Consider the following 24,957-nt stretch of genomic DNA (forward strand, 5'->3'; position numbering starts at 1 on the left):
ACGGGGTAATCAATAGATATACAAAATTATACATCCCCTTTTAGGGCCATCTCTGCCACATATCTAATGAGCAAGAGGTGGTGTGGTGGTAGCTTTTAAAATTTGTTATCCTGATGTAGCTTTTAAGCTTGGAAAACTCAATTATCTTCATTCTCACAGATTATATTCTTAAATGGGGAAGAAAGCAAAGCCTTATTTAGGCTAAAAACCTAGACTACAGGATTCCTGTCACATCCATGAGGCATAAAAGTTACCTGATATTAGGAAATGATTTAAAAGTAGCTTCTGAAATACAAACCTCTTATTAAAAAAAAAAACACATGAGCAAAAAAAACAGTAACACCAGTGTAACTACCTGTTCTTTCATGGTTCCTTTCAGGAGGTCTACCTTTTATCATTTTTGTTTTCATTACGTTCAGATTTGTATAAAAACAACTTCTTACATTTATTTATACATTTAGTAAATTTACTTATATTAAACACATGCACACACAGACATAAAACACATAAAATATGTAAAAGCATTATAAAAAGGTCTTGTTAATAGTGTAATTGTTCATGGTCCAAATGACATGCTGCATTTCTTCTTACATAAGCTGGACAGTATCTGCCAAATATCACAACATATGAAGCAAATTTTCTAATAAGGCAATTTTTGAAGGAAAAAAGATCAAACACTACATTATTCATATTGAATTAACAGAATTTCTGTTATATTCTTTCATTTTCTTACATTATCTAGCTTTTCTGATTCTATGCACTTGATTTTTTCAAAAGGTACTAAGTTCTTTAGGACAGTGTCAATAAACTAAGACCCACAGGTCAAATATGATCCATCCATTTTTTACAAGAAAGTAAGAACACAGGCACATTCATTCCTTTACTGTTTTGATGGTTGCTTTTGCACTACAATGGCAGAGTTAAGGAGTTTCAATAGAGATCTTATGGGTCACAGAGCCTGAAATATCACTATCTGGGCCTTCACAGATAAAAGATCCAAACCCTGATTTGGGGTAATTAAAAACTCTTTCATTTTGTAGCTTTAGAAGGACTTTCATCACATATATTAACTAATCACTATTAAATAGTTTATTGCTCATGAAAGTATCTGAAAATTAGGAAACTCCATATATTTATTATCACTTCAATTTTAATCTTAATTTGCTTTTATAGGCATTTACTTCAAAGGCACAAATTGCTATTCCAACTTGTGAACTGTAAATTTAACTTTGAAGTACTCCCAGTAGACTGGTATTATTTGAAACATTCCCTACATGTTTTTCATACAAGTATGATTTTCATTAGAAACAGAGTCACTCACAGAGCCAGACATTTATAATCATATGAACACTCACTGAACAACTTCACTAGGCTAAGGACAGTAATTTTCTCATCTGTGATATTTTTCAAATTGCATACAAATTTTTCCCTCCGTATCTCCAAGGATACTATTAATAGAAACATTAATATTCAGGAATCAGTCTGCATGGTAAGGAACATGTTAATTAGCTTCATTTCAAATATCAGGATAGGAAAAAAGGTGACACTTTTTTTGGTGCATGTTTTTTGCTGCACCCAACCTTCGCCTTTCCACATGATATTTCATTATTGTATATTCACTTCCTGATGTGTAATTGTTGAAATCAAGAGCAAGAGTTAAAATGAACAATACAGGGCTTCCCTTGTAGCCAAGGGGTTAAGCACAACACTATGAAGCTATCGGCAGCCACTGCAGCACAAGTTTGATCCCTGGCTAGCCAGGGAGCTACCCACATGGCGCAGCAGACCTCTCCTGCCTCACTCACTGCTCCCCTCAGCAGTGTATTTCAGTCAGTCTGCCTGTTCTGCTCTCCATTCTGTCTCTGGTGAATCCTCTAATCCACCCCTGCCCCCCTGCACCTCTCACCTGTACACCCCAGTTCTGTATGCATAAATAAACAAATCTTTAAAAAAAATAATAAAATGAACATTACAAGGAAAAAGTTAACAGAAGAGCAAAGTTTGGAAAATGTATGTTCAGTGATAATACTATTAATTAAATGTCAACTAAAGAAAGTTAAAATTCTATATGCAAAGCTAAAATATAAGGGTTACATTTCTAAAGTTACAAGACAAAGAATTATATAAATGAATTAACACAAGGGTAGAGAATATGTCTTTTCTAATTCCTTCCCCAAATGTACCACCAGACTTACAGTACTCCCAACTTATAGTTCTCAAAGGTGACAGATCATTATATTATTAGGTTTAATTACCTGGAAATATACATAAACATCTTTTACTTATTACATTAAATAGAAATAATTACCTGCATTGTTGGACCTGAGGATAAGTTAACAAAGATGAAAGAAGAGTCATAATACTATTTGTTGAAGCTGTCAGATCATCCAGTTCCAGAAGAGCATCCCATAATGTATTTATAATGAAGGGTACCTATAACATCAGTTATCAAGAAAAGTTGTTAATTTTATGCAAAATATCCATAAGCCATGTTCAATTACATTCAAGGAGTGCCTAGTGATTCAACAACATATCCAATTCCAATGAACTTGGATAGTGCTGGTTTTGAGCAAAATAAGAAAGACATAACTTGTCTTTAACCAAGTCTTTTTAATGCTATTCAAGTCTACTTCAGCACTTCCCTTCCTAACCAGGCTCATAATGGGTAGGAGAATTCAGGAAATGCGTCAATCTACTATTTTATGTAAAAAGACAAAACTGAAAACAATATGGTATGGGCACACAAGTCGTGACCCTCTGTAATTTTTTTTTTTTTTTTAATAGAGGCATGTTTTTCTTTATTTATTTGTTTGCTTGTTTGTTTGTTTTTTGTTTATACATGCACTGGGTACAGTCAGAAGCGCGGGAGGGTGAGAGAATTCACCAGAGCCAGAGCGGGGAGCAGAGCAGGCAGAAGGAGCGAAGTACACTGCTGAGGGGAGCAGCGGGCGGCAGGAGAGGTCTGCGCGCCATGCGGGACCCTCCTCTGGTGGCCGGGGAGCAGCCGGGGATTGAACCGGCGCCGCAGAGGCCGCGGGCAGCTTCGCAACCCAGCGCTCTACCGCTGCGCCACCGGGGAGGCCCGACCCTCTGTAATTTTAATGTATTTTAACATGGCAATAATCATCACCAAAAGAACAAACTTAGTTTTTAATTTTAAAAATACTGCTTGCTGCACTTCCAAATGTGTGTTCTAGTTTTAACAATGCAAAGGAAAATCAGATAGAACTTAAGAGGAACTTCAAAAAATGAGACCAAATTAAAATCCAAAAGTCAAATGCCAAAATCATTCACATGTTTAAAAACCAGGAGTAAAATAAAGAAGAAATGGCTGCTTTTTTCTTAAAGATGTTCCCTATACACTCTGTATGTGAAGGGTTGTACATTAATATTCATTCTTCTCAAGGATAATGTCTAATCGAGATCACATGACTCACAAGGGAGTGAGAAGGAAAATGAAGGATGAAGAGAAAAATGTACTCAATGTTTTTCCCAAATCTCTACACCCAAAATGTAAACAAGCTCTGTGGGAAGAAAATTCAAAAATATTTAATTTAGGGCTTCCCTGGTGGTGCAAGGGTTGTTAAGCAACACACTATGAAGAAATCCACAGCCTCTGCAGCATGAGTTCAATCCCTGGCCAGCCAGAGAAAAACCAACATAGAGAAGCAGACCTCTCCTGTCTCACCCGCTGCTCCCCTTAGCAGTGTGTTTCAGTCAGTCTGCCTGTTCTGTTCCCCACTCTGTCTTTGGTGAATTCTCTCACCCCCCACCCCCCACATCTCTGGCCTGTACCCCAGCTCTTGTATGCATAAATAAATCTTAAAAAAAAATATTTAATTTACCTTGTGTGTCTGAAGATACACAAGGCTTTCTACCACAGGTACTAAAGATGCTGCAGCAACAGCTCTGACATCATCATCAAGGTCTTGGAGTCCTTCAATTATTCTAGTTAAGACTTTAGGCAATAAAGTATTGATTACATCCTGTAAAAATATCAAAATATATTAATTTTCTATAGTACAATTATTGTGCTTAGACTTTTAAAATTAATTTGCCATGTGAAAGCATAAAATCCAGTATTAAAAAAGAATCACAAACAGAAAGGAAAAATATCCACAGATGTCTATGTACTAATCCCATTTGAAAAAGATTACAATAGTATCAAGTACTTCATTATTCTTGCAATTTAAAACATCAGAACATGAGGTAAGACTAGCAATTCCCTGTGTTACCACATACACAAACATACCCTGTGCTAGAACCTTAACTTCTACTTCTCATGCAATACAACTGACAAGCAAGGGGGGTATGACAAGGGGCCTCCTTGGTGGCCTACAGGTTAAGTCTCAGCCTTATTACCACTACAGCCTAAGTTCTATCCCCAGCCAGGGAACTAACCCACATATGGCACAGCAGACCTCTCCTGTGTTGCCTGCTGCTGCCCTTAGCAGTGTATTTCAATAATTCACCTGTTCTGCCCCCCTCTCTGTCTCTCATCCCACCCGTCCCACACACCAATGGCCTACATCCCAGTTCTTTTACACACACACACACACACACACACACACACACACACACACACACAAGAAGTGGATATGATAGATTATTCCAATCAACACTTCAATTTTCCCAATAAAATCAGCTTCCAGAAGCTGCTCCTGTGATCTTACACTAGGAATCTTACTGAGAATTGGTCTTCCATGAAATAGGAAGAATTTTCCAAATCTAGCTTAACATCTTTTGATTTGTACTTAAATTCTTACTAGCATCACCTATCTCTATCATACTATCTCAAGATGACAAACCTTGGAAGTACTGGCTAATCTTAAACAAGAATAATCTAGGGTCATTCCATATAATTAGTGAAGATAAACTAAAAGGAAAAAGACTTTCCTACATCCTTCAAAAACTGAAGTGTTTACCTGACGAACTGCCAAAGCGTATTTTATTCCCAGCAGACCACCATGTCTAACTTCCCATTGTTCTTGTGTAAGTAATTTAAGCAAAACATCCACAGTCTTATGAACTCCTGTTTCATTCATGTGCTTTAACACCACACCTAATGTTTGAGCACATGTTTCACGAACTGGTGCCACAACCTAGAAATGAGAAAAGAAAAAAATTCCTATTTACAAAAAATTCACTTTGTACAATTTGAAATATAATAGGATTATGACTCTTAGGTGATACTTACTTCATCAGAAACAAAGTCTCCAAATCTATCTAATGCAAAAACACAAAGGAGTCTAATAACCAAGTCTTCCAACCACTCTTGATGCTGCTGAATCATCTGTTAAAACAGACATTTTTAAAATAACATAGATCACACTCTGTAGCTGGGGTTGGGAAAACAAAGGCCCAATTCAAAAATAAAATATAAGGACATACTATTTTTGTTATAAAAACAATAACCAAAATGCAGAAGAGCCCAATTATTACCTTTAAATCAACCACATCCTCTTTGTTGATTAACTAGATTCAAATACACCAAAATCTCTAAAATTCATAAATTCTACATTCTCCAAGAGAAATTAATATTTATAGTTGCTAATATCAATTATAACAATCATGTATCTATTATCTATCCTACTACTAGTGTCTCCATGCTTCACCAATCATATTGGTCACCAACTTCTAAACTATCCTTATTCATCTCACTCTACTTTCCAATCTATTATTTCCTTCTCATACTCATGCTTATGCTATTACTTCCCTGCTTATGCTATTACTTAGCAAAAGAGGCCAACTACTGAAACTTGATAATTGCTGCTTTATACACTTACCTCTTCTAATGTGCTGTCTCCCATTTTACCACCACTTTTCCCATGAGCTTTCAGGATTTCCCTAAGTCCAGTGCCTGCACCATGTCGAACCTAAAAAGATGCAAGATGCACATGTTAAGAGGTTAAATGCTCAAGAAACTAAATTTAACTTTGCTTCAGTATGAAAAAGTGATATTAAAGAAATTAAACTTTAAGTGGTACTTATAAGAAGTGTCTTTCTTCTACTATCCAAGAAGCCTTACATAATTAGTTTCACAGTTTTGGTCATGTGAAATTTTTGTTAACATCAATTTAAGAAAACAGCTATTTTAAACTCTTTTGAGATGCCCATCACTTATTTGTCACTCCTTTACCCTTTGCCCATATTCAGCATTATCAGCAGTGAAGTGGAGGGAAGGAAGTATCATTTATTGTTCTGTACAGCCCCACCCCTAGTATCTATAAAGTAGGTCAAAACAGCATGGTACAGGAACAAAAAACAGAGACAAGGACCAGTGAAATAGAATTGAGTCCAGAAATAAACCCACACACAAACAGTTAATTTATGACCAAGGAACCAAGAGCACACTATGGAAAAAGAAAATCTCTTTAACAAATCATGTTGGGAAAACCAGGTAGTCACCTTCAAAAGAGTAAAATTAGACCACTATCATGACAACCACAACAATTAATTCAAAATGGATTAAAGACTTGGCAAGGTCCTCCCTGGTGGCACAAGGGTTTAAGTCTCAGCACTATGAAGCTATCAGCAGCCACTGCAGCATGAATTCGATCCCCACCAGGGAGCTAGCCCATATGGTGCAGCAAACCTCTCCTGTCTCTCCCACTGCTCCCCTCAGCAGTGTATTTCAGTCAATCTGCCTATTCTGCTCCCCACTCTGTCTATGGCCTGTACCCCAGTTCTTATATGCATAAATAAATAGATCTTAAAAAAAAATTTATTCATGCATACAGGAGCTAGCGTGCAGGGCAGAGGTGCAGGGGGTGAGAGGATTCACCAGAAACAGAATGGGGAGTAGAACAGGCGGACTGACTGAAATACACTGCTGAGGGAGCAGTAGGCGAGACAGGAGAGGTCTGCTGTGCCATGTGGGTAGCTCCCTGGCTGTCTGGAGATCAAACTTGTGCTGCAGAGGCTGCAGATAGCTTCATAGTGCTGTGCTTAACCCCTTGCACCACAAGGGAGGCCCCTGCATAAGTAAATCTTTAAAAAAATAAAGACTTGGCAATAAGATTTTTAACCATAAAATACATAAAAGAAAACATAGGCATTATATACCATGATGTTTGCCTTAGAGAAGTTTTGTGGACTTGACTCCAACAGCAAGGGAAACAAAAACAAAAATAAACAAATGGAACTATATTAAACTAAAAAGCTTCTGCACAGTTAAAGAAACTATCATGTAAATGAACAGACATCTTACTGAAAGGGAGAAAATATTTGTATATCATACACACAGAAGAGGTTAATATCCAAGATATATAAAGAATCTATACAACTCAACAAAAAAGCAAATAACCCAATCAAAAAAACAGGCAATCTGGATACTTCTCCAAAGATGTACAGACAAGTACATAGACAAGTACAGACAATAGACACATGAAAAAAATGTTCCATTATCAGTTATTAATAGGGAAAATGCAAACCACAATGAGATATCACATCACCCGTCAGAATGTCCCAAAACAAAAATTTCAAAAACAGTAAATGTTGACGAGGGTGTGGAGAAAAAGGATCCCATGTACAATGTTGGCAGGAATGTAAACTGGTGCAGCCTCTATGGAAAACAGTAGGGAGGTGCCTTAAGACATTAAAAAATAAATCTATATGATCCAGCAATTCCACTTCTAGAGATCTACCCAAACAATATAAAAACAGTGAGTTGAAAGGAGATATATACATCCCTGTGTTCACTGCAGCACTATTTACAACAGCCAAGCTATGGTAAAAACCCAAGTGCCCATCAACTGATAACTGGATAAAGATGATGTGGTATAAAATACATACAAAATAGAATATTACTCAGCTTAAAAAAGGAGGGATGAAGGGGTTGTAAGCTTGCCATTTGCAACAACATCAAGGAAAGGGAGGAATAAGTCAGAAGGAGAAAAACAATGGATGATTTCACTCATGTGTGGAATATAAAGAAACAAAGTAACAGGTAAAGCCAGAACAAATTCTTGGAAGAATCCAAGTATTGCAGAATTGAAGTTACCAGAAGGGGGGATGTGGGTAGAAACAAAGAGTGTTCAATGGACAGTGGTGGGGGTTACTGGTACTATTGGGTGTGATGTGGTAATGTGCATTTGAAAAAGTGTGAATCCGCATATCTAAAACACAGTGTTATAAACCAATATTATCTCAATAAAAATAGATAAAAGAAAAAGTGCATCAAAACTAAGTTCCAAAGTTACCAGTGTTCAGTGTAAAATGAAGTCAACTCAAAATATCTCATGATTAATGCTTCACTGTAGTCTCGCAGTTTTCTGCACTGTCATCTGAGGGCAACTGACATTGCACACTTCTTCAAGACCCCATTTGATTTGAGGCTTGAATAGTTTTAAACAGAAGTGCATTCAGGAGCAGAAAGGATGCTAAAAGATATTCCAATACAGTATTTAAAAAAAAAAAATACCCAAAGGCAAGTAGGTGGGACAAAATGCTTTGAGACCACCAACCCTCAACTTCACAACCAAAAGGGTTTCACTTTCATCTCATTCACATATTATTGGCACTTGTTCAAGATATTCTGTGAAGAAGTATTTCTGAGGTTAAGAAGCTCTCAGTGAAAATTATAAACTTCCACAGGAAAGTTTCACTGTCTGGGAAAGATATTTAAGTCTTTATATTTTAGGTGACAAAATGAAAAGAAATGAACAATTCACTAAAGAAATAGGACAGAAAGGGTATGAACAGTAATAATCAGTATACAAGTTTTCTACTTAGACAGTAAATGATATTAAGTACTGTAAGTGCTCCTAAGAGGAATATAGGGGAAGAATAGGAACCCTGATAAAATAAATTATGTATGACATGGTTCTCTCATTAACAAAGAAAATCGAGCTGAGAGAAATTGCAATGAAGAAATCTTACCTCCCAGGAGGGATTAAAAAGGTCATTGCAAAGCTCTTCACAAAAGCTTTCCAAAGGCCATTCATTTGTCTGAACAAAAAAAAAAAAAGAGAATTACTTCTAATTCAAAAGGCATATTTTACGCTAATAATTTAATTAAAAAATACTCATTTTCCAGGTCTAGTAATATTAGACAGGCTTTAAAATTTTTAATTAAAAATTTTACTAATGAAATCAAGATATTTATAAGATTTTTAATAAAATTTCTCTCAGTTGCAGATTATTATGCTGACATTAAGAAAAAATAACAATTTCAAAGAACACTTTAGGACATTTCAATAATACCTCTTCAATTAAGGAAGAACTGTCTGGAATATTATCAATCAAGACTTTGGAATCATTTGCAGACTGGTTAATAACAACATTTGCTATTTTTCGCCTCTTTTCTTCTGGTTCCCCATCAGTGCTATCATTGCTAAAAAAATAAAAATCAATTAGAAGAGTGAGTAAAGGTTAAGTAATGAATGTAAGAGAAACCATAATTAGAACAAATGTTTTGCCATATTTTGCTATGCTTTACTTAAAATTTAACCACTTAAAAAATTTTTTTTAAAGATTTATTTATTTATGCATACAAGAGCTGGGGTATAGGCCAGAGATGTGGGGAGTGAGAGGATTCACCAGAGACAGAGTAGGGAACAGAACAGGCAGACTGAAACACAGTGCTGAGGGGAGCAGTGGGCGAGACCAGAGAGGTCAACTTCGCCATGTGGGTTGTTCCCTGGCTGGCCGGGGGGTCGAACCTGTGCTGCAAAGGCTGTGGATTGCTTCACAGTGCGTTGCTTAACCCCTTTCGCCACCAGGGAGGCCCCTGCTTATAATTTTTTTTGAGCAAAAATATGCCTTACTCCCCTAATTGATAGATATAAGTCAATGAATTCTTGCTTTCAAATTGAATCTCAAATTTAACAAGGCTTTTTACCTTCCTCTCTTCTAAAAGAAGAAGCTCCTTTTCTTACTTTAAATTCCCTTGATATAACAACCTAAATCTGGCCCGGCCTAACATTTTTAGGTTGTTGTACCCTGGAGAAAACCAATATACTGAGTAATACAATATAATTTTATCACTGCTTTAAAAATACAGAAACAAAACAAGCGACCAATAAAAAATGTGTCTAGAAAATTTGAGGAAATATCTTATGACTAAAAAGTCAGAAGTATCAAACCTAGTCTAGCAATTTATTACAAAGAAGAAGATAAGTGTAATTAGTATTAAAAGAAAGAAATAACTAGCACTGTTAAAATACAGCGTTATTTTCCATAACCTCCATCTTAAAATATAATTCATTTGGCCAACCAGTTTTTTCTATAAGGTGATGAAAGAAATCTGAGCCTCTCTACTCTCCAACACACTCACTGTATTTGGTCACCTTACTGCCCTTGAACTTATTAGGCATGTTTCTACTTCTAGGCATTTATTTTTGCTATTCCCTCTATTTGGACTGTCTTTTCTAGATATTCTGAAGGCTAGCATCCTTGCTTCTTTCAGATATTTAATCAAAAGATTCATCTCTGTTGAATCCCTTGCTAATCCTGTCTAAAATGTCAAACTCTTCACAAAACATTTTATATGTTCCTTTCTTGCAGTATTTCTTTTTTTTCCTTATCCCTTTATCATAAGTAAATGATATATGAATTTTATACATTTACTGATTTATCTTGCTCCTTATCTATCTTTCTATAAGTTCTACAAAGACAGAAGTTCTTACCTATTTTATTCACTATTTTATCCTGAGGACCTAGGATAGTATCTGGCACATAAATGGTATTCAACAAGTATTTGTGGAATGAATCATGAACTCTAAAAATTAAGGTCTAGTATTTCCAAACTCAAATCTTTGGAGAAAAGTCCTTATAAGACTAAAGTCAGTAGAAATACTAATATTAGGTTACTCTATGAGCCTAACAAGCTACTAGCAAACAAACTCTGTAGTTAACATGTTCAACAAGATTTCATGCTTAAAAAGGCCCAACAATTTAGCCACACATTAAAATGTATGCCACACAGATGTTTATTATTTATATCCTTTTGTGCCTAACTTTTAAATGAACACATTTTAGCTTTACATGAATGGAAAGAACAAAAAATTATCTTTTGTAATAAAATCTTATTTTCATAGGCTCTTATGCATTTATTAATTGATCTTTTACTCAAACATTTCTTTTTTTTCTCTTTTTTAAAGATGTATTGATTGATTGATTGATTTATACAAGCACTGGGTACAGTCAGAAGCGTGGGAGGGTGAGAGAACCCAATAGAGCCAGAGCGGGGAGCAGAGCAGGCAGAAGGACCGAAGCACACTGCTGTGGGGAGCAGCGGGCGGCAGGAGAGGTCTGCGCGCCTTGTGGGACCCTCCTCTGGTGGCCGGAAAGCAGCCGGGGATCGAACCGGTGCTGCAGAGGCTGCAGGCAGCTTCGCAACCCAGTGCTCAACCGCTGCGCCACCGGGGAGGCCCTCAAACGTTTCTTGAACATCATTAAAGATTACAATTTAACAGAGTTGAATGGGGCCCAAGAATCTGAATTTTAGTAAGTCCCTCAAAATGTTCCCAGAAGGGGTGTTTGAATAATTCTCAGAAATGCTACTCCAAGTCATACAAAAATACTATTTTCATCAACATACTGAGAAAGTGAGGACAGTGATTTTACCCACAGAATTCTTTCTTATAACAGAATTTGGTAACCAAGACTGGATTATCACCCCCCTATTTGGCATAGCCTCCAGCCTAGGGAACCGATGATGTGATACTGCGACACTTTTCATTGTACTAAGGCAACATTCTTAACTTGTGGTTTAGAACACATCTCTGCCTTCATTCTCTACTACTTTCACTTCTATTTATCCTAGATATACTGCTCTTTTTGTTTCTTGAAAATTCCCTGATTAAAGCATTTACACCTATTCCTCTGCCTGGAACATGTTACCCCCTTTGAAGATTTTCAGCCCACATTCACAGCCCATAATAATTAGTCAGAACAATAAACCTGACATATGTGGATTTTCTGGGGAAGCTGCCCTAGTCCCTAGCAATAGTAAATATCATCTGACAATTGAACAAGCCAATCCAAATGGTACTCCACAGTGAAACACAATGTCCACAAAATAGTTTTAGAACTCAAGCCAACACAGATTTATGCATTAACATTAAGGTTTTAAATAAATAAGCAGAAAAAGACTACTACCTCTTTTCATTAGTTTCCACTGCATCCCTGGATCTCTGTTTTGCAAATAACTTGGCCATTCTTTTAGCTTTGTTTTTCTGTCTATTGCTCATCCCAGCTCGAAATTCTGAATCAATCAATTCAGCAGCTTGGAGAGTCTAAAAGAATAAAAGAACACAGAGTTTGAACTTTGAAGTTAAAATAAATACCCATACTCGGCCTCATACGAGTATGGCTGAGTATACAGATAGACACAGATTGAGCACATTCTTTTTTGACAACTATATGACACTGTTATATGGCTGCACCATCATTTCACTGGCTTCTTCCTTCTTTCCTACTCTTCCCATTCCCAACAAATGCTTATGTGTTTAACCTCTTTAAGTCACAGATGTAGTAAAATGTATGATCCTAACCAACAAAGAGGACTCTAAAGAGGTAAGACTTCAAAATAACCCTAATAACAGCCAAAAGTTAAACAATATCAATTTAAGAAACTGATGAACATTAGGTGAAAAAAATAAAAATAACTATAACCATAAATGGTCAGTGTCCAGCATTCTACAGTCAATTTAGCCCATTTACTCCTATCATCTTCACAACCCATTGCCTAACTGTTTCTGTTTTCTTCTCCATTTATAGGAGACATAAAGGCTGTGAGATAGAAATGCTTTGAGTCGTCCAAGCCCAAAATCCCTTTCTGCCTTTAAATGATCAAGATTCAACTGAAATGTACATTTCTACAGCTAATTACTTCTACGGGGTCACTGATAGGGATGTTGTCCTATAGTCTTGGTCCAGGAACCATTTGTGCATGTACAATGCAATGAAGCAGTGGTGAGCGAATGGCAACTTCTCCCAAAGGTTCATGACATTTAAGGTCAAACAAACATGGATCTTGCAAACCTCAAACTGGCATCTGTCCACTACATAGCCAACTATTCTGTCTATAGCTTGTTTTCTCTAATACAACTGCCTATCCATTTTCTCTCTCTTTTTTTTTTTTTTTAAAGATTTATGCATACAAGAGCTGGGGTACAGGCCAGAGATGCAGGGGCTGAGAGGATCCACCAGAGACAGAATGGGGAACAGAACAGGCAGACTGAATGAAATACACTGCTGAGGGGAGCAGAGGGCAAGACAGGAGAGGTCTGCTGCGCCATGTGGCCGGCCAGCCAGGAATCAAACTCATGCTGCAGAGGCTGTGGATTGCTTCACAGTGCAGTACTTAACCTCTTGTGGCCCCTATCCATTTTCTTACCCAGGCCCAGTTATCACACTGTGATCATATTACTATATTTTTTGATGTTATTTTATTGTGATTTCTTCCAATCTACATCTCTGCTTCTCTTTATATCCCTTTCTTTCCATTCCTTCTTGGTTTTAATAATATTTTATATCTCTTTATCCTATTCTCCTTTTCCCTTCTGGTATCTGCTATTTCTTTTGTTGTCTGCAAAAGTTATTCATCATCATACTCTCTGTAGTCATAAAAACAGTTTAACAAATTCTAAAGATTTAGAGGGTAACTACTATGAAGGCAAATGGAACCATTTTCCACTTAAGCAAAGGGAAAGGTTAAGGGAATAAGACAAGGGTTTAATGACTGCAACACAGGAACTTTTAATGGAGCCCATGGAACCCTAAAAGGGTCTTACAAGGATAAGATGGAAGAGTGCTAAACCCCTGAAAAGACAGTATTTAGTATTTCACTTATATGTGCATTTTCTGTAAGATCCACAGCTTTTTCTAGAGCTTAAAAAAGTCTGGGGCACAAAGAAAAAAAAAAAAAAAAAGCAGCACACAGGCATCCATAAAGAACTGAAAGAGTAAGAGAAAAGGGAGGAATATAGAACGAAATTATGATTCAGCCATATAATAGAATAGCAGGAAGTCGTTCAGAAAGAATGATCTGTATAATCTGATGCTATATGAAGTGATAAAAGATAAAGAACACACTTGTGGGCCTCCCTGGTGGTGCAAGGGGTAAAACACAGCGCTATGAAACTATCTGCAGCCTCTGCAGCATGAGTTCAATCCCTGGCCAGCCAGGGAGGACACACATGGCACAGCAGACCTCTCTTGTCTCGCCCGCTGTTCCCCTCAGCAGTGTATTTCAGTCAGTCTGCCTGTTCTGGTCCCTGCTCCATCTGTGGTGAATCCTCTCACTCCCCGCACATCTGGCCTATACCCCAGTTCTTGTATGCATAAATAATCTTTAAAAAAAAAAAAAACAACAAAACACTTGTATATATATATAAATTTCATAAAGGATGAACAAGTAATTTAAAAAGGGTTACCTGTGGGGCAAAAGAACATGGGTGTTCATCAATTATTGGAAAGAAACTTCAACTTCTTTTACTTCATACTGCATATACTTTGCATTGTTTGAAAGTTTTCTATTTAGTATGCTTGTTATTTTCTCAAATAAAAGAATGAGTTGCAGCTCTAACGATTTTTAGTATTAACATATCTGTGATAGCCTTTACTATCTCCCACTCTCTAATTGCAGCATCAGTGCAATTACGACTCTCAAAACCAGTGGCTCCTAAGAAGCCTTCCCTACACACATTACTTTAACAATTTGGTATCTATGAGGCTGCTGAACACCTGTCTGTTTAGAATCTGTCACCAGAAATCCAATTTCTAAAGACACTAAATTATGGTGGTACTAAGCACTAATGAGCGAATTAAATATGGGATTTTTAATAAATGCAACTGCAAAGCAAAAATGAAGCAAACTCCCTTGTATTATTACTAATAATGGAACAAAGGTTTTACCTACAGGTTGTTTGTTTACAAGGGCTGCAGAAGTAGGGGTATAATCCAGATCTTCATCATTAAAGAGTTCTTCAGTACTCATTCCAATGGCTTCTCCCATATTAAGGCCAAGCTTCTTCTGTAATAATTTTCGTTGGCGTGCTATCCTCTCTTTAGGATCCACTTCTCCTTTAAACAGAAAAGAAATACAGTTCCTTCAAATCAGTTAAGAACTCTTCTAACCGATTAAGACTAAAACGAAATTTTTAATAACAATTGATAAAAATACCTCTCCTAACAACAAAACAAACCACATTCATAATCTGAACATGTCATAAAACTCTTAATATCTAATCATTACTGGAAAACCGTGTCCTAGCTAACACACTAGGAAATTTCATTGTGATTCCCACTTTATTCTATTGTCAATTATCAAGTATATACAAGATCCCTTCCTACTGAAATAAACCAATGATTTTATATAGCAACACCTTAACACATTCTTTGAAATATCTGCCCAGGATTTTTTAAAAACCTAGATTTCATTTGACAGAAAAAAAAATCTCAAAAAATTCATACTTATTCCAAGGATGGTCTTTATGTATTCTGAGATGACAGAACATTCCTAGCCCAAATAACAAAAATAAAGGCATGTAAGTGGACAGATTTTTCATTTCCCAAGTAAAATCCTCAATACTTCAGTGGCAAACAGATCAAAGATATTATTTTTAAAATAAGATTTTTGACTTAAAAAAGCTCAATAGCAAGAGACAATATTTTTAATGATGACTAAATTTTCATTGCTCTAACCCTCTACAAAAATCAAAGTCTACAAAAGATCAGATTTCACTACCTGAAGGTACTGGAAAGAGAATGAAAATAGGCATATACTTAGGGGAGTTCTCACTACCTGGAAGAAGAACAAGTCACTGGGTGACTTTCCCATTTTTGCAACTTTTCATCTGAGTGTAAAACCAGCCCAAGCTATGTGAGACACCTAAAATTTGGATTTAAAAATCCACAATCTTTCTGGTTTGAGGAACTAGAGAAAACAGAATCAGAGGTCACTAGAGCCACTAGAATGTGGAGAGGAAAAAACCAGAAGTGAGTCAGAGAGAACACACAAATTCTATATAAACTCCAATCTCTGACTGACCTCTGAAATATGCATGCACAAGGTAGACTCTAAACGGTCCAACTAAAGCTAAAAATTGAGGTTTGAGTCCATCTACTGAATTCTACACTTTAAATGGTCTGTGAATTATCTCAATAAGGCTATTTTTTTTTTTTTTAATTTAAAGGCTGCTGTAACCAGAGAGAAAAACACTAGACACCCAAAAAAGTAAAGACTACTAAATCTCAAACTTAGTATACTTATAGATTCAGAAAAAGTTCTGTTGGGGAAAATAACCTACACAACTTAAAAAAGACACTGACCAGCACCTACAAAGTATGTGTCATTCATATACTTGCAAAGGCTAACACAAAGGCACAGACATTTAAAGAAAACCTAATTATAGGGTTTCAAATGAGCACAGCATAATGAGATTTAGCAGTGAGTTATCAAAAAATTGGAGTTCCTAATTCTGGCTATATATTAGTCACTTGTGGAGTATTTTTTCTTTTAAATAAAACTTCCTAGACCTCTTCACAGCTCTATTAAATCAGAATCTTGGGACCTCTCTGGAGGCACAAGGGGTTAATTCTCAGCACTATGAACTATCAGCAGCCACTGCAGCACAAGTTCAATCCCCAGCCAGGGAGCTAACCCATGTGGTGCAGCAGACCTCTCCTGACGTGCCTGCTGCGCCCCTCAGCAGTGTACTTCAGTCAATCTGCCTGTTCTGTTCCCCACTCTGTCTCTGGTGAATCCTCTCACCCCCTGCATCTCTGGCCTACACTCCAGTTCTTGTATGTATAAATAAATAAATCTTTGAAAAAAAATCAGAATCTCAAGAATAAGACCCAAACACACACTTTTTTTTTTTTTTTAATGGCTAAGGTGACACTGATTTACTCCTGGAAAGGGCTATGACCTCTGATGATGTCCTTTGGTAGACTAGAAAGATCAGTAAATTTTTAGAAATAATTTTTTCAAATTGGAAATTTTTTTAAAGACTTCTATCTCCTTTATTGAAAAATTGTACTTCTCTAGAACTTAGTATTCTCTTCTCTCCAAAATAATTAAAATAGATCTTTCAACAGAAGTCTCATATGAAGTGAGAGAATGAATATTTGACATTTTTTTAAAAGATGAACAAATTGAAGATCATTTCAAGATTAACTTAGATTTTAAATGCCTATACATAGCATATCTGGCAAGATATGACCTGACTAATGATTAATTTAATAAGCAGCAAAACAAAATGGTGTTCTGTTTTGGTTTTAGTCAAAAAAGCAACTATTTACTTACAGAAATCCATTAAAAACATCAAGGTTTTTTCCACTCAAGGCATCAATCTTGAATGGCCAAAACATTTATTTTTTTATCCAGATGGATTCTGTAAGTTTAAAGATAATGGGACAATTACCTATTCAAATTTATTTTTCATTTTTAGTTTCTGCTTTGGTCACCAGCATGAATAGATCCAATTTTTTAAATATTTGAAACACATGATAAAAAGAAAACTATCACATAGTCTCTCAAATTTCCAGAATTGTAAAAACATTACCACAATCACTAATCCTGAATTTTAAAATCTACTGAGTTGAAGCTTTTAGCTAACACTTTAAAATTTCTGTATTACATAATGAAATGATTGCAGAAATATTAATATGTACCTATTAATGGTGCAATATATGGTACATATTCAGTTAAGGGGGAGAAAAGTATTCATATAGGGGCTTCAGAACAAATGCATCTGGTTACTTTCCCCATCCATTGTGCCCCAACTCCCAACAGCAGACGTCAATTAATTTTCACTTTCTGATGTTAGATTTTAAATGCCTGATACATAGCCCATCTAGTGACAAACTAGTTTGAACACACACATTTCAGACATTCTGTTAAAGGACTACTACATACCTGATTTTTCATCTTGTACTTCAAACTCTGCACCAGCGGATCCCAAAAGTGATGCTCCGTGTTGTAACAATCTACATATATCAAATCTGTCAAAATTCAACCGATCTGTAGTAGATGAATCTTCTATAGCACTTTCTGAAGCAGGTTCTAGACGAAGTTTAAAAACAATTTACTTGGGCCTCCCTGGTGCTGCAAGGGGTAAGTCTCAGCACTATCAAGCTATGGGCAGCCACTGTAGCAGAGTTCGATCCCCAGCCAGAAAGCTAACCAACATGGCACAGCAGACCTCTCCTGTCTCACCTGCTGCTCCCCTCAGCAGTGTATTTCAGTCAATCAACCTGTTCTGCTCTCCACTCTGTCTTTGGTTAATCCTGTCAGCCCCTACACCTCTGGCCTATACCCCAGCTCTTATATATATAAATAAAATATATCTAAAATAAAATAAAGGGGTCTCCCTGGTGGCTCAGGGGTTAAAGTCTCAACACTGTCAAGCTGTCTTCAACCAGCATGAGTTTGATCCCTGGCCAGGGAGCTAACCCACATAGCACAGCAGACATTTCCTGTCTCACCCACTGGTCCCCTCAGCAGTGTACTTCAGTCAATCTGCCTGTTCTGCTCCCCACTCTGTCTCTGATGAACCCTCTCACTCCCCCCACCTCAGGTCTGCACCCCAGTTCTTGTATGCATAAATAAATAAAAATAAATCTTTTTAAAAAATAAATAAGTAAAATAAAAATAATTAACTTGATCATATAGCCAAAGTGTAGAATGAAAGAAAATAGTATTGGTTGGGGTGGGCCAGTAATATTTTAAGAAAAGTAAATGGCAGAAGAAATAGAAAAGCTACTGTGGCTTAATTATGCTCAACTCTTAGTTATTTATGAATATTTGGTGGTACCCTTTCTATAAACCATAAGAATAATAACCGGTATACGTGTTTTTTACCACAAAGGCGCAATGTTATATAAAGAAATGCACCTCGACATTGAAATATGTATGTTTAATATCTGGCTCCACTGACTATGGCTATTAAACAGTTTAAAAATACCATAGTTAGCAGCATGAATTTATTATGAGCTAACCTGTCATACAAACACTCACAGTATGTATTCATAAATTAGACCAGTAAGCATTATCCCCCTTCTCCTGCACCTGAGTGATATTTAGGACACAAAGCGTCTACTATTCAGTAGGACTCATTTCTCATAATATAAGCAAATTATAATCTCCTACTAAAATTATATATACATCTTAGACTTAAAATATTTATGAAAGGCTATGTCATTAAAATTTTTTAAATGTACAGTAATTGTTCAGTGACTTTAATAGTTTAGCTGGTATTTGCATATAACACCTCTGTAAACTAAAAAATAAAGTGAACTGCTACAAATATTTTAAATTTTTTAGTGATGACAAGCAATCTTACTATAAACGTTAATGCTAGTATAACTAATTTAATACATTTTTTAAAAAAGAAACTGAGTTTAGGTGTGTGTGTGTGTGTATATATATATATACCACACCCCAGCTGTTATATGCATTAAAAAAAAAAATATTTTTAAAACAAGTGTTATTGGGCCTCCCTGGTGGCGCAAGGGTTTAAGACGCAACCTATGAAGCTGTCCGCAGACTCTGCAGCACGAGTTCGATCCCCCGGCCGGCCAGGAAGCAACACACTTGGCGCAGCAGACTTCTCCTGACTCGCCTGCTGCTCCCCTCAGCAGTGTGCTTCGGTCTATCTGCCTGTTCTGTTCCCCACTATGTCTCTGGTGAATCTTCTCACCCCCGCCCCACACCTCTGGCCTATACCCCAGCTCTTGTATGCATAAATAAATCTTTAAAAAAAAGTGTTATTATCAGTGACTAGAAAATGAAACTCCAATTACCCTCATTAAATTTTCACTTAACCAAAATGTACACCTTTATAAAATTTTAAAAACATACATTCTTTTTTATATGTCATTACAGGCAATCAGAAAAAAAATAATTTCCACACGACAGTTAATGGACACGCAAAAAAAATAAAGACTTACCCTTCCAAATATTCATATGAAATTGTGCTTAAATTTAGAAGAAAATTCTCTCAGACAATTTCAAACATTTACACAGCACTGACTTAATTTCTATTTTTAGGATTTAAGCACCTTGAAAAAAATAACTGTCTCTATGATTCAAGCATACTGCAGAATAATTTAATATATATTAAAAACTCTGTTTAACTAGTGGTTTTCTAAAAGCATGCTCATACTCAATGTCATTTCCTCACAAGGTTGCACTAAAAAGCATGAAAATTAAAAGCTTTTAAATGAACAATGAAACCATTAAAATATAAAATGTTATTACAGTATAATTAATTCTACAGTGAAGTTTTTACTGCAAACTTTTGTTCAACTTAAAAGCACCTTGTTTGGTTCTTGGCACAGGATTCCACTCAGGTACATTTTTCACTATCGCTTCAACAGCTTGTCCTGCTGCAATCCGGGTATCCCAGTTTGTACTCCTTAAATATATCAGCACCTTAAAATGATAAAATGAGTCATATACCAAGAAAATACACTGTTTTTCCAATGTCATTAGAACAGAGAAATATAAATTTACTTGCTATTTATTAACTTATCATTTAACAGTTCTAAAATGCCTTCAAATTACTGAAATCATCTAGAAGATACTATCATTCAGAGGAAATCACAAAACCTTAAAAAAGGAAAAGAAAACTTTTAATTAAAAAATGCTTAAGCGCATTTAAAAAAAATATACCTTAACATACAAAAAGCAAAGTGCATATTATTCATTAAGCCCCACTACTAATGCAAAGAGTTAGTAAGAACCAAAGGAAAGAATGAATTTTAGCAAGCTATCAGATCACTATATAACAATCAATTTATATTTCTATACACTTTTTTTTTAAAGATTTATTTATTTATTTATTTATTTATATAAGCATTGGGTACAGTCAGAAGTGCGGGAGGGTGAGAGAATTCACCAGAGCCAGAGCTGGGAGCAGAGCAGGCAGAAGGACAGAAGTACACTGCTGAAGGGAGCAGCGGACGGCAGGAGAGGTCTGCGTGCCATGTGGGACCCTCCTCCAGTGGCCAGGGAGCAACCGGGGATAGAACCGGCGCTGCAGAGGCTGCGGGCAGCTCGCAACCCAGCGCTCAACCGCTGCGCCACCGGGGAGGCCCCTATTTTTATACACTTTCAATAAACAATATGAAAATGAAATTAAGTGAAACATTCCATTTATAATAGCACCAAAAAGTATGAACCATACAAAAATTTAACAAACGAAGTATTAAGGGGTCTCCCTGGTGGCCTAGGGGTTAGTCTAAGCACTATTACTGCCCCAGCCTGAGTTCAATCCCTGCCAGGGAGCTGCCCACATGGCACAGCAGACCTCTCCTGACTCACCCGTCGCTCCCCTCAGCAGTATATTTCAGTCAGTCTGCCTGTTTTGTTCCCTACTCTGTGAATCCTTTCACCCTTGCACCTCTGGCCTGTACCCCAGTTCTTATATGCTTAATAAATAGAACTTTTTTAAAAAAGATATAACTTCACATTTGCAAGTATGGATATATCAAAATCAGTTAATAATAAGTGTTGACAAGGAGATGGAAAAACTGGAATCCTCATATACTGCTGGTTGAACTTGAAATGGTAGAACCTATTTGGAAAACAGTCTAGCAGTTTCTCATGAAGTTAAACATAGTTACCATGTAATCCACAGTTATAGTCCCAGGTAGAAATAAACCTCCAAGAAAAATGAAACATGCATCCACACAAAAATTAACATGTGAATTTTCATAGCAACATTACTGGTAATATGCCAAAAGGAGAAATGCCATTGTCCATCCTTAAAATGGGATATTTGTTGATGAAAAAGTAATGAAGTAACGAGACATGATAAAATATGAAAGAATCTTGAAAAAATACTATTTTAAGTGAAAGAAACCATACATAAGTAAGTGAAAGGACACATACATATGTGAAATGTTTAGAACAGGCAAATCTATAGACAGAAAGTAGATTAATGGTTGCTTAGGACTGGGTACGAGAAAAGGAGAGATGAGTGACTGGGCATGAGACTTCTTTTTAGAGAGATAAAAATGTTTTAAAAACAGTGTTGTAATGGCTGCAAAATGGCTACAAATCTGTAAGTATATTAAAAATCATTGAATTATACACTTCATATGGGTGACCTGTATGATATGTAAATTATATTTCAATAAAGTTGTTGAAAAACTAAACCAAAAGGCAACAAGAAAACAGTGACAACAGAGAAAAGAGACGATATGAAAATCATTGAATTATACACTTTATATGGGTGACCTGTAGGGTATGTAAATTATATTTCAATAAAGTTGTTCAAAAACTAAACCAAAAGGCAACAAGAAAACAGTGACAACAGAGAAAGGAGACGATACGAGAAACAAACTGCCTTTTTTTTTAATTATCTGAGGGTATGGAATTACACTGAAGTCTGAGTTAAGTTGTTCAGAACTCACAGGGAAGACTGGAAATTTTTTCTCAGTTCAGCACAGTTTAGTCTGGTTTACTTTTTCCAATTTTAATTCATTCAGTCCTCCACCTCCTCCCCTGGCACAGAAGAAAAGGAGATGCCTCTCTAGCCCCTCACCTTACACATGAGTATACTACTGTCTAATATGTATCCTTCACGTGAAAACTCCAAGCCTATAGGTTTCAAATCATTCTCTCCAACTACATTGTGGTAGTTCTGATACTAAGTGGAAAATATGTTGTGAAGAGAGCTATTGCTTGCCTGCATGGTGCAAATTTGTATATTTGTATATTAGAACTCCTACTCATATGAATCCGAGACAAAAATAAAATGAAAGGAGAAGGGGCCTCCCTGGTGGTGCAAGGGGTTAAGCACCGCACTATGAAGCAATCCACAGCCTCTACAGCAAGAGTTTGATCCCCGGCCGGCCAGGGAGCAACCCACATGGCGCAGTAGACCGCTCCTGTCTAGCCTCCTGCTCCCCTCAGCAGTGTATTTCAGTCAGTCTGCCTGTTCTGTTCCCTGCTCTGTCTCTGGTGAATCCTCTCAGCCCTCTGCATCTCTGGCCTGTACCCCCGTTCCTGTATGCATAAATAAATCTTTAAAAAAAATGAAAGGAGGGCCTCCCTGGTGGCGCAGTGGTGGAGCGCAGGGTTGCGAAGCTGCCCACAGCCTCTACAGTGCTGGTTCGATCCCCGGCTGCTCCCCGGCCACTGGAGGAGGGTCCCGCCTGGCACACAGACCTCTCCTGCCGCCCGCTGCTCCCCTCAGCAGTGTACTTCGGTCCTTCTGCCTGCTCTGCTCCCCACTCTGGCTCTGGTGAATTCTCTCACCCTCCCGCACTTCTGACTGTACCCAGTGTTTGTACGAATAAATAAATAAATCTTTAAAAAAAAAAAAATAACAATGGGAATTCATTTAAAAAAAAGAAAGAAAGAAAGGAGAAGGTAAGAACAATTGAAAGAGGTTTCTTGGGGCTTCCAGTGTTTAAGTTATCATACTACTCCCATATCCTATCTTCTATCCCTGCCCAACATAAACACACAACAACCTCTTTTTTATTCTGTATGTCAAAGATTTAAACACATGGATAAGAAATACAAAGTGCTTTGAGGAATGGGAATAAAAGAACATAGGCACACTTCCTCAAGTCCAGAGTTCAGTAAAAATATAACTATTGCTTAGGGAAGGAACATGGGAGAGGATTATGAAATCACAAATCCACCAAAGCAGAGAGAGCCTTCACTTTCAAGCAGTTGATAACTAAGAATGTAATATAGCAACTAGTTTCTCATATATTTCAGTCATTTCCCATGAGTACTTACCCATTTGAAGACCGCCAACTACAATATAATTATTAGTTGTTAAGAACAAGATAAACCACTAACAAACTAGATTAACAACTTAGTTCATTACCAAATTAGGTCAGATTCCAATTTGTCATAGGCAAAAGGTTCAATATTATTAAATACCTTAAACAATCAAGCTTGAGGCAAAAAACAAAGTATTTTTAATCTTGTAACAAAAACAAATAGCAAAACTTTTTAACTATCTAAGAAATATTAATAGAATTTGAAAACCACACAGTGTCACTACCATAAAATAATTACTATCTTTACTTTCATGTACCTATTCCATGGACAAAGTTCCACAACAGTATTGTACTAAAAGGAAAAAAAGAATTCTTACTTTAGATAAGAGATTATTTAGTTCATGGGGATGAAGCTTCACAACTTCTCCAAGTTGTTGTGCAGCAGCTTTTCTCGTAACTGGAGTAGTGCCAGTATCCAGTAAAATAAAAAGACGGTCAAGCCTAAAGTGAAAATATAATGGTTACTCTGAAACATGTTTCCTCATAGGTATAAGTCTGGGTCATAAATGTTTGGGCATCTATGAACAAATGCTAGGGTTGGTGGAGATAACTATCTCTACTCTCAAGGAATTTGGTATGGGGAGATGGGGCGAGTAAGGCAAGTACACAAATAATTAGAATAAATGTACAGTGTTAGATAAGAAATAGAAAGTGTTTTCCGGAATGGGAATAAAAGAAGTAAATTCTATATCCCCAATGGAGTGATACTGAAAAGGCTTCATAAAAGAAATGGTGTGAGATGGACCTTAATGATAAGAGTACGATTTCAACAGTGGTAGAGATTAGTTGGTGAAAAGGAGAAGGTATATACTTGGTATAAGGCCTAACAAAAGTACAGCTGTAAGAATGGAAACTATATTCAGAGAACTGAGTAACACAGCTTAGTTGTAATCCAGGGTACACTTAAGTGAACAAAAGAAGATAACAGTTATAGAAGTAGCTAGAGTCCTACTATACAAACATTTGAAAATATAGTTCAACCATGATGGTCTATGAAGGTCAGGAAAGAGTTATGCTTTAGGAAGGTTAATCTGGCAGCAGCGTGAAACAAAGTAAAATGAAACATTTAGAAAATTTTAGGCTAAAAGTGCAGAGCTGCACAATCATGGCAAAAAGAAGTTGGGAGAAATGCTGCAGAAGTAAAATACACATGATATAGTAAGTAAACTGAAGCATCAATGAAATGAAAAGGATTCTGATTGA

The 24,957-nt window shown here is 36.6% G+C and overlaps 1 protein-coding gene across 1 annotated transcript in view; it reads right to left on the reverse strand.

The window, feature by feature from the left end:
* BTAF1 (B-TFIID TATA-box binding protein associated factor 1) overlaps positions 1-24,957 on the reverse strand; it is an 80,940-nt gene that overhangs the window by 39,326 nt on the left and 16,657 nt on the right. Inside the window, exons 2-13 of the mRNA XM_037497556.1 lie at positions 24,072-24,195; positions 20,269-20,383; positions 17,867-18,013; positions 14,867-15,030; positions 12,103-12,239; positions 9,205-9,334; positions 8,881-8,949; positions 5,787-5,876; positions 5,198-5,293; positions 4,926-5,102; positions 3,846-3,986; positions 2,309-2,433 (exon numbers count right to left, since the gene is read on the reverse strand). Coding sequence (XP_037353453.1) covers positions 2,309-2,433; positions 3,846-3,986; positions 4,926-5,102; positions 5,198-5,293; positions 5,787-5,876; positions 8,881-8,949; positions 9,205-9,334; positions 12,103-12,239; positions 14,867-15,030; positions 17,867-18,013; positions 20,269-20,383; positions 24,072-24,195 — 1,515 coding nt within the window. The remainder of the gene's footprint in view (positions 1-2,308; positions 2,434-3,845; positions 3,987-4,925; positions 5,103-5,197; positions 5,294-5,786; positions 5,877-8,880; positions 8,950-9,204; positions 9,335-12,102; positions 12,240-14,866; positions 15,031-17,866; positions 18,014-20,268; positions 20,384-24,071; positions 24,196-24,957) is intronic.

This window comes from Talpa occidentalis, unplaced genomic scaffold (genome assembly GCF_014898055.3).
Source record: "Talpa occidentalis isolate TD23 unplaced genomic scaffold, MPIMG_talOcc4v2.1 talOcc4.8, whole genome shotgun sequence".
Classification (NCBI taxonomy): Eukaryota; Metazoa; Chordata; class Mammalia; order Eulipotyphla; family Talpidae; genus Talpa; species Talpa occidentalis.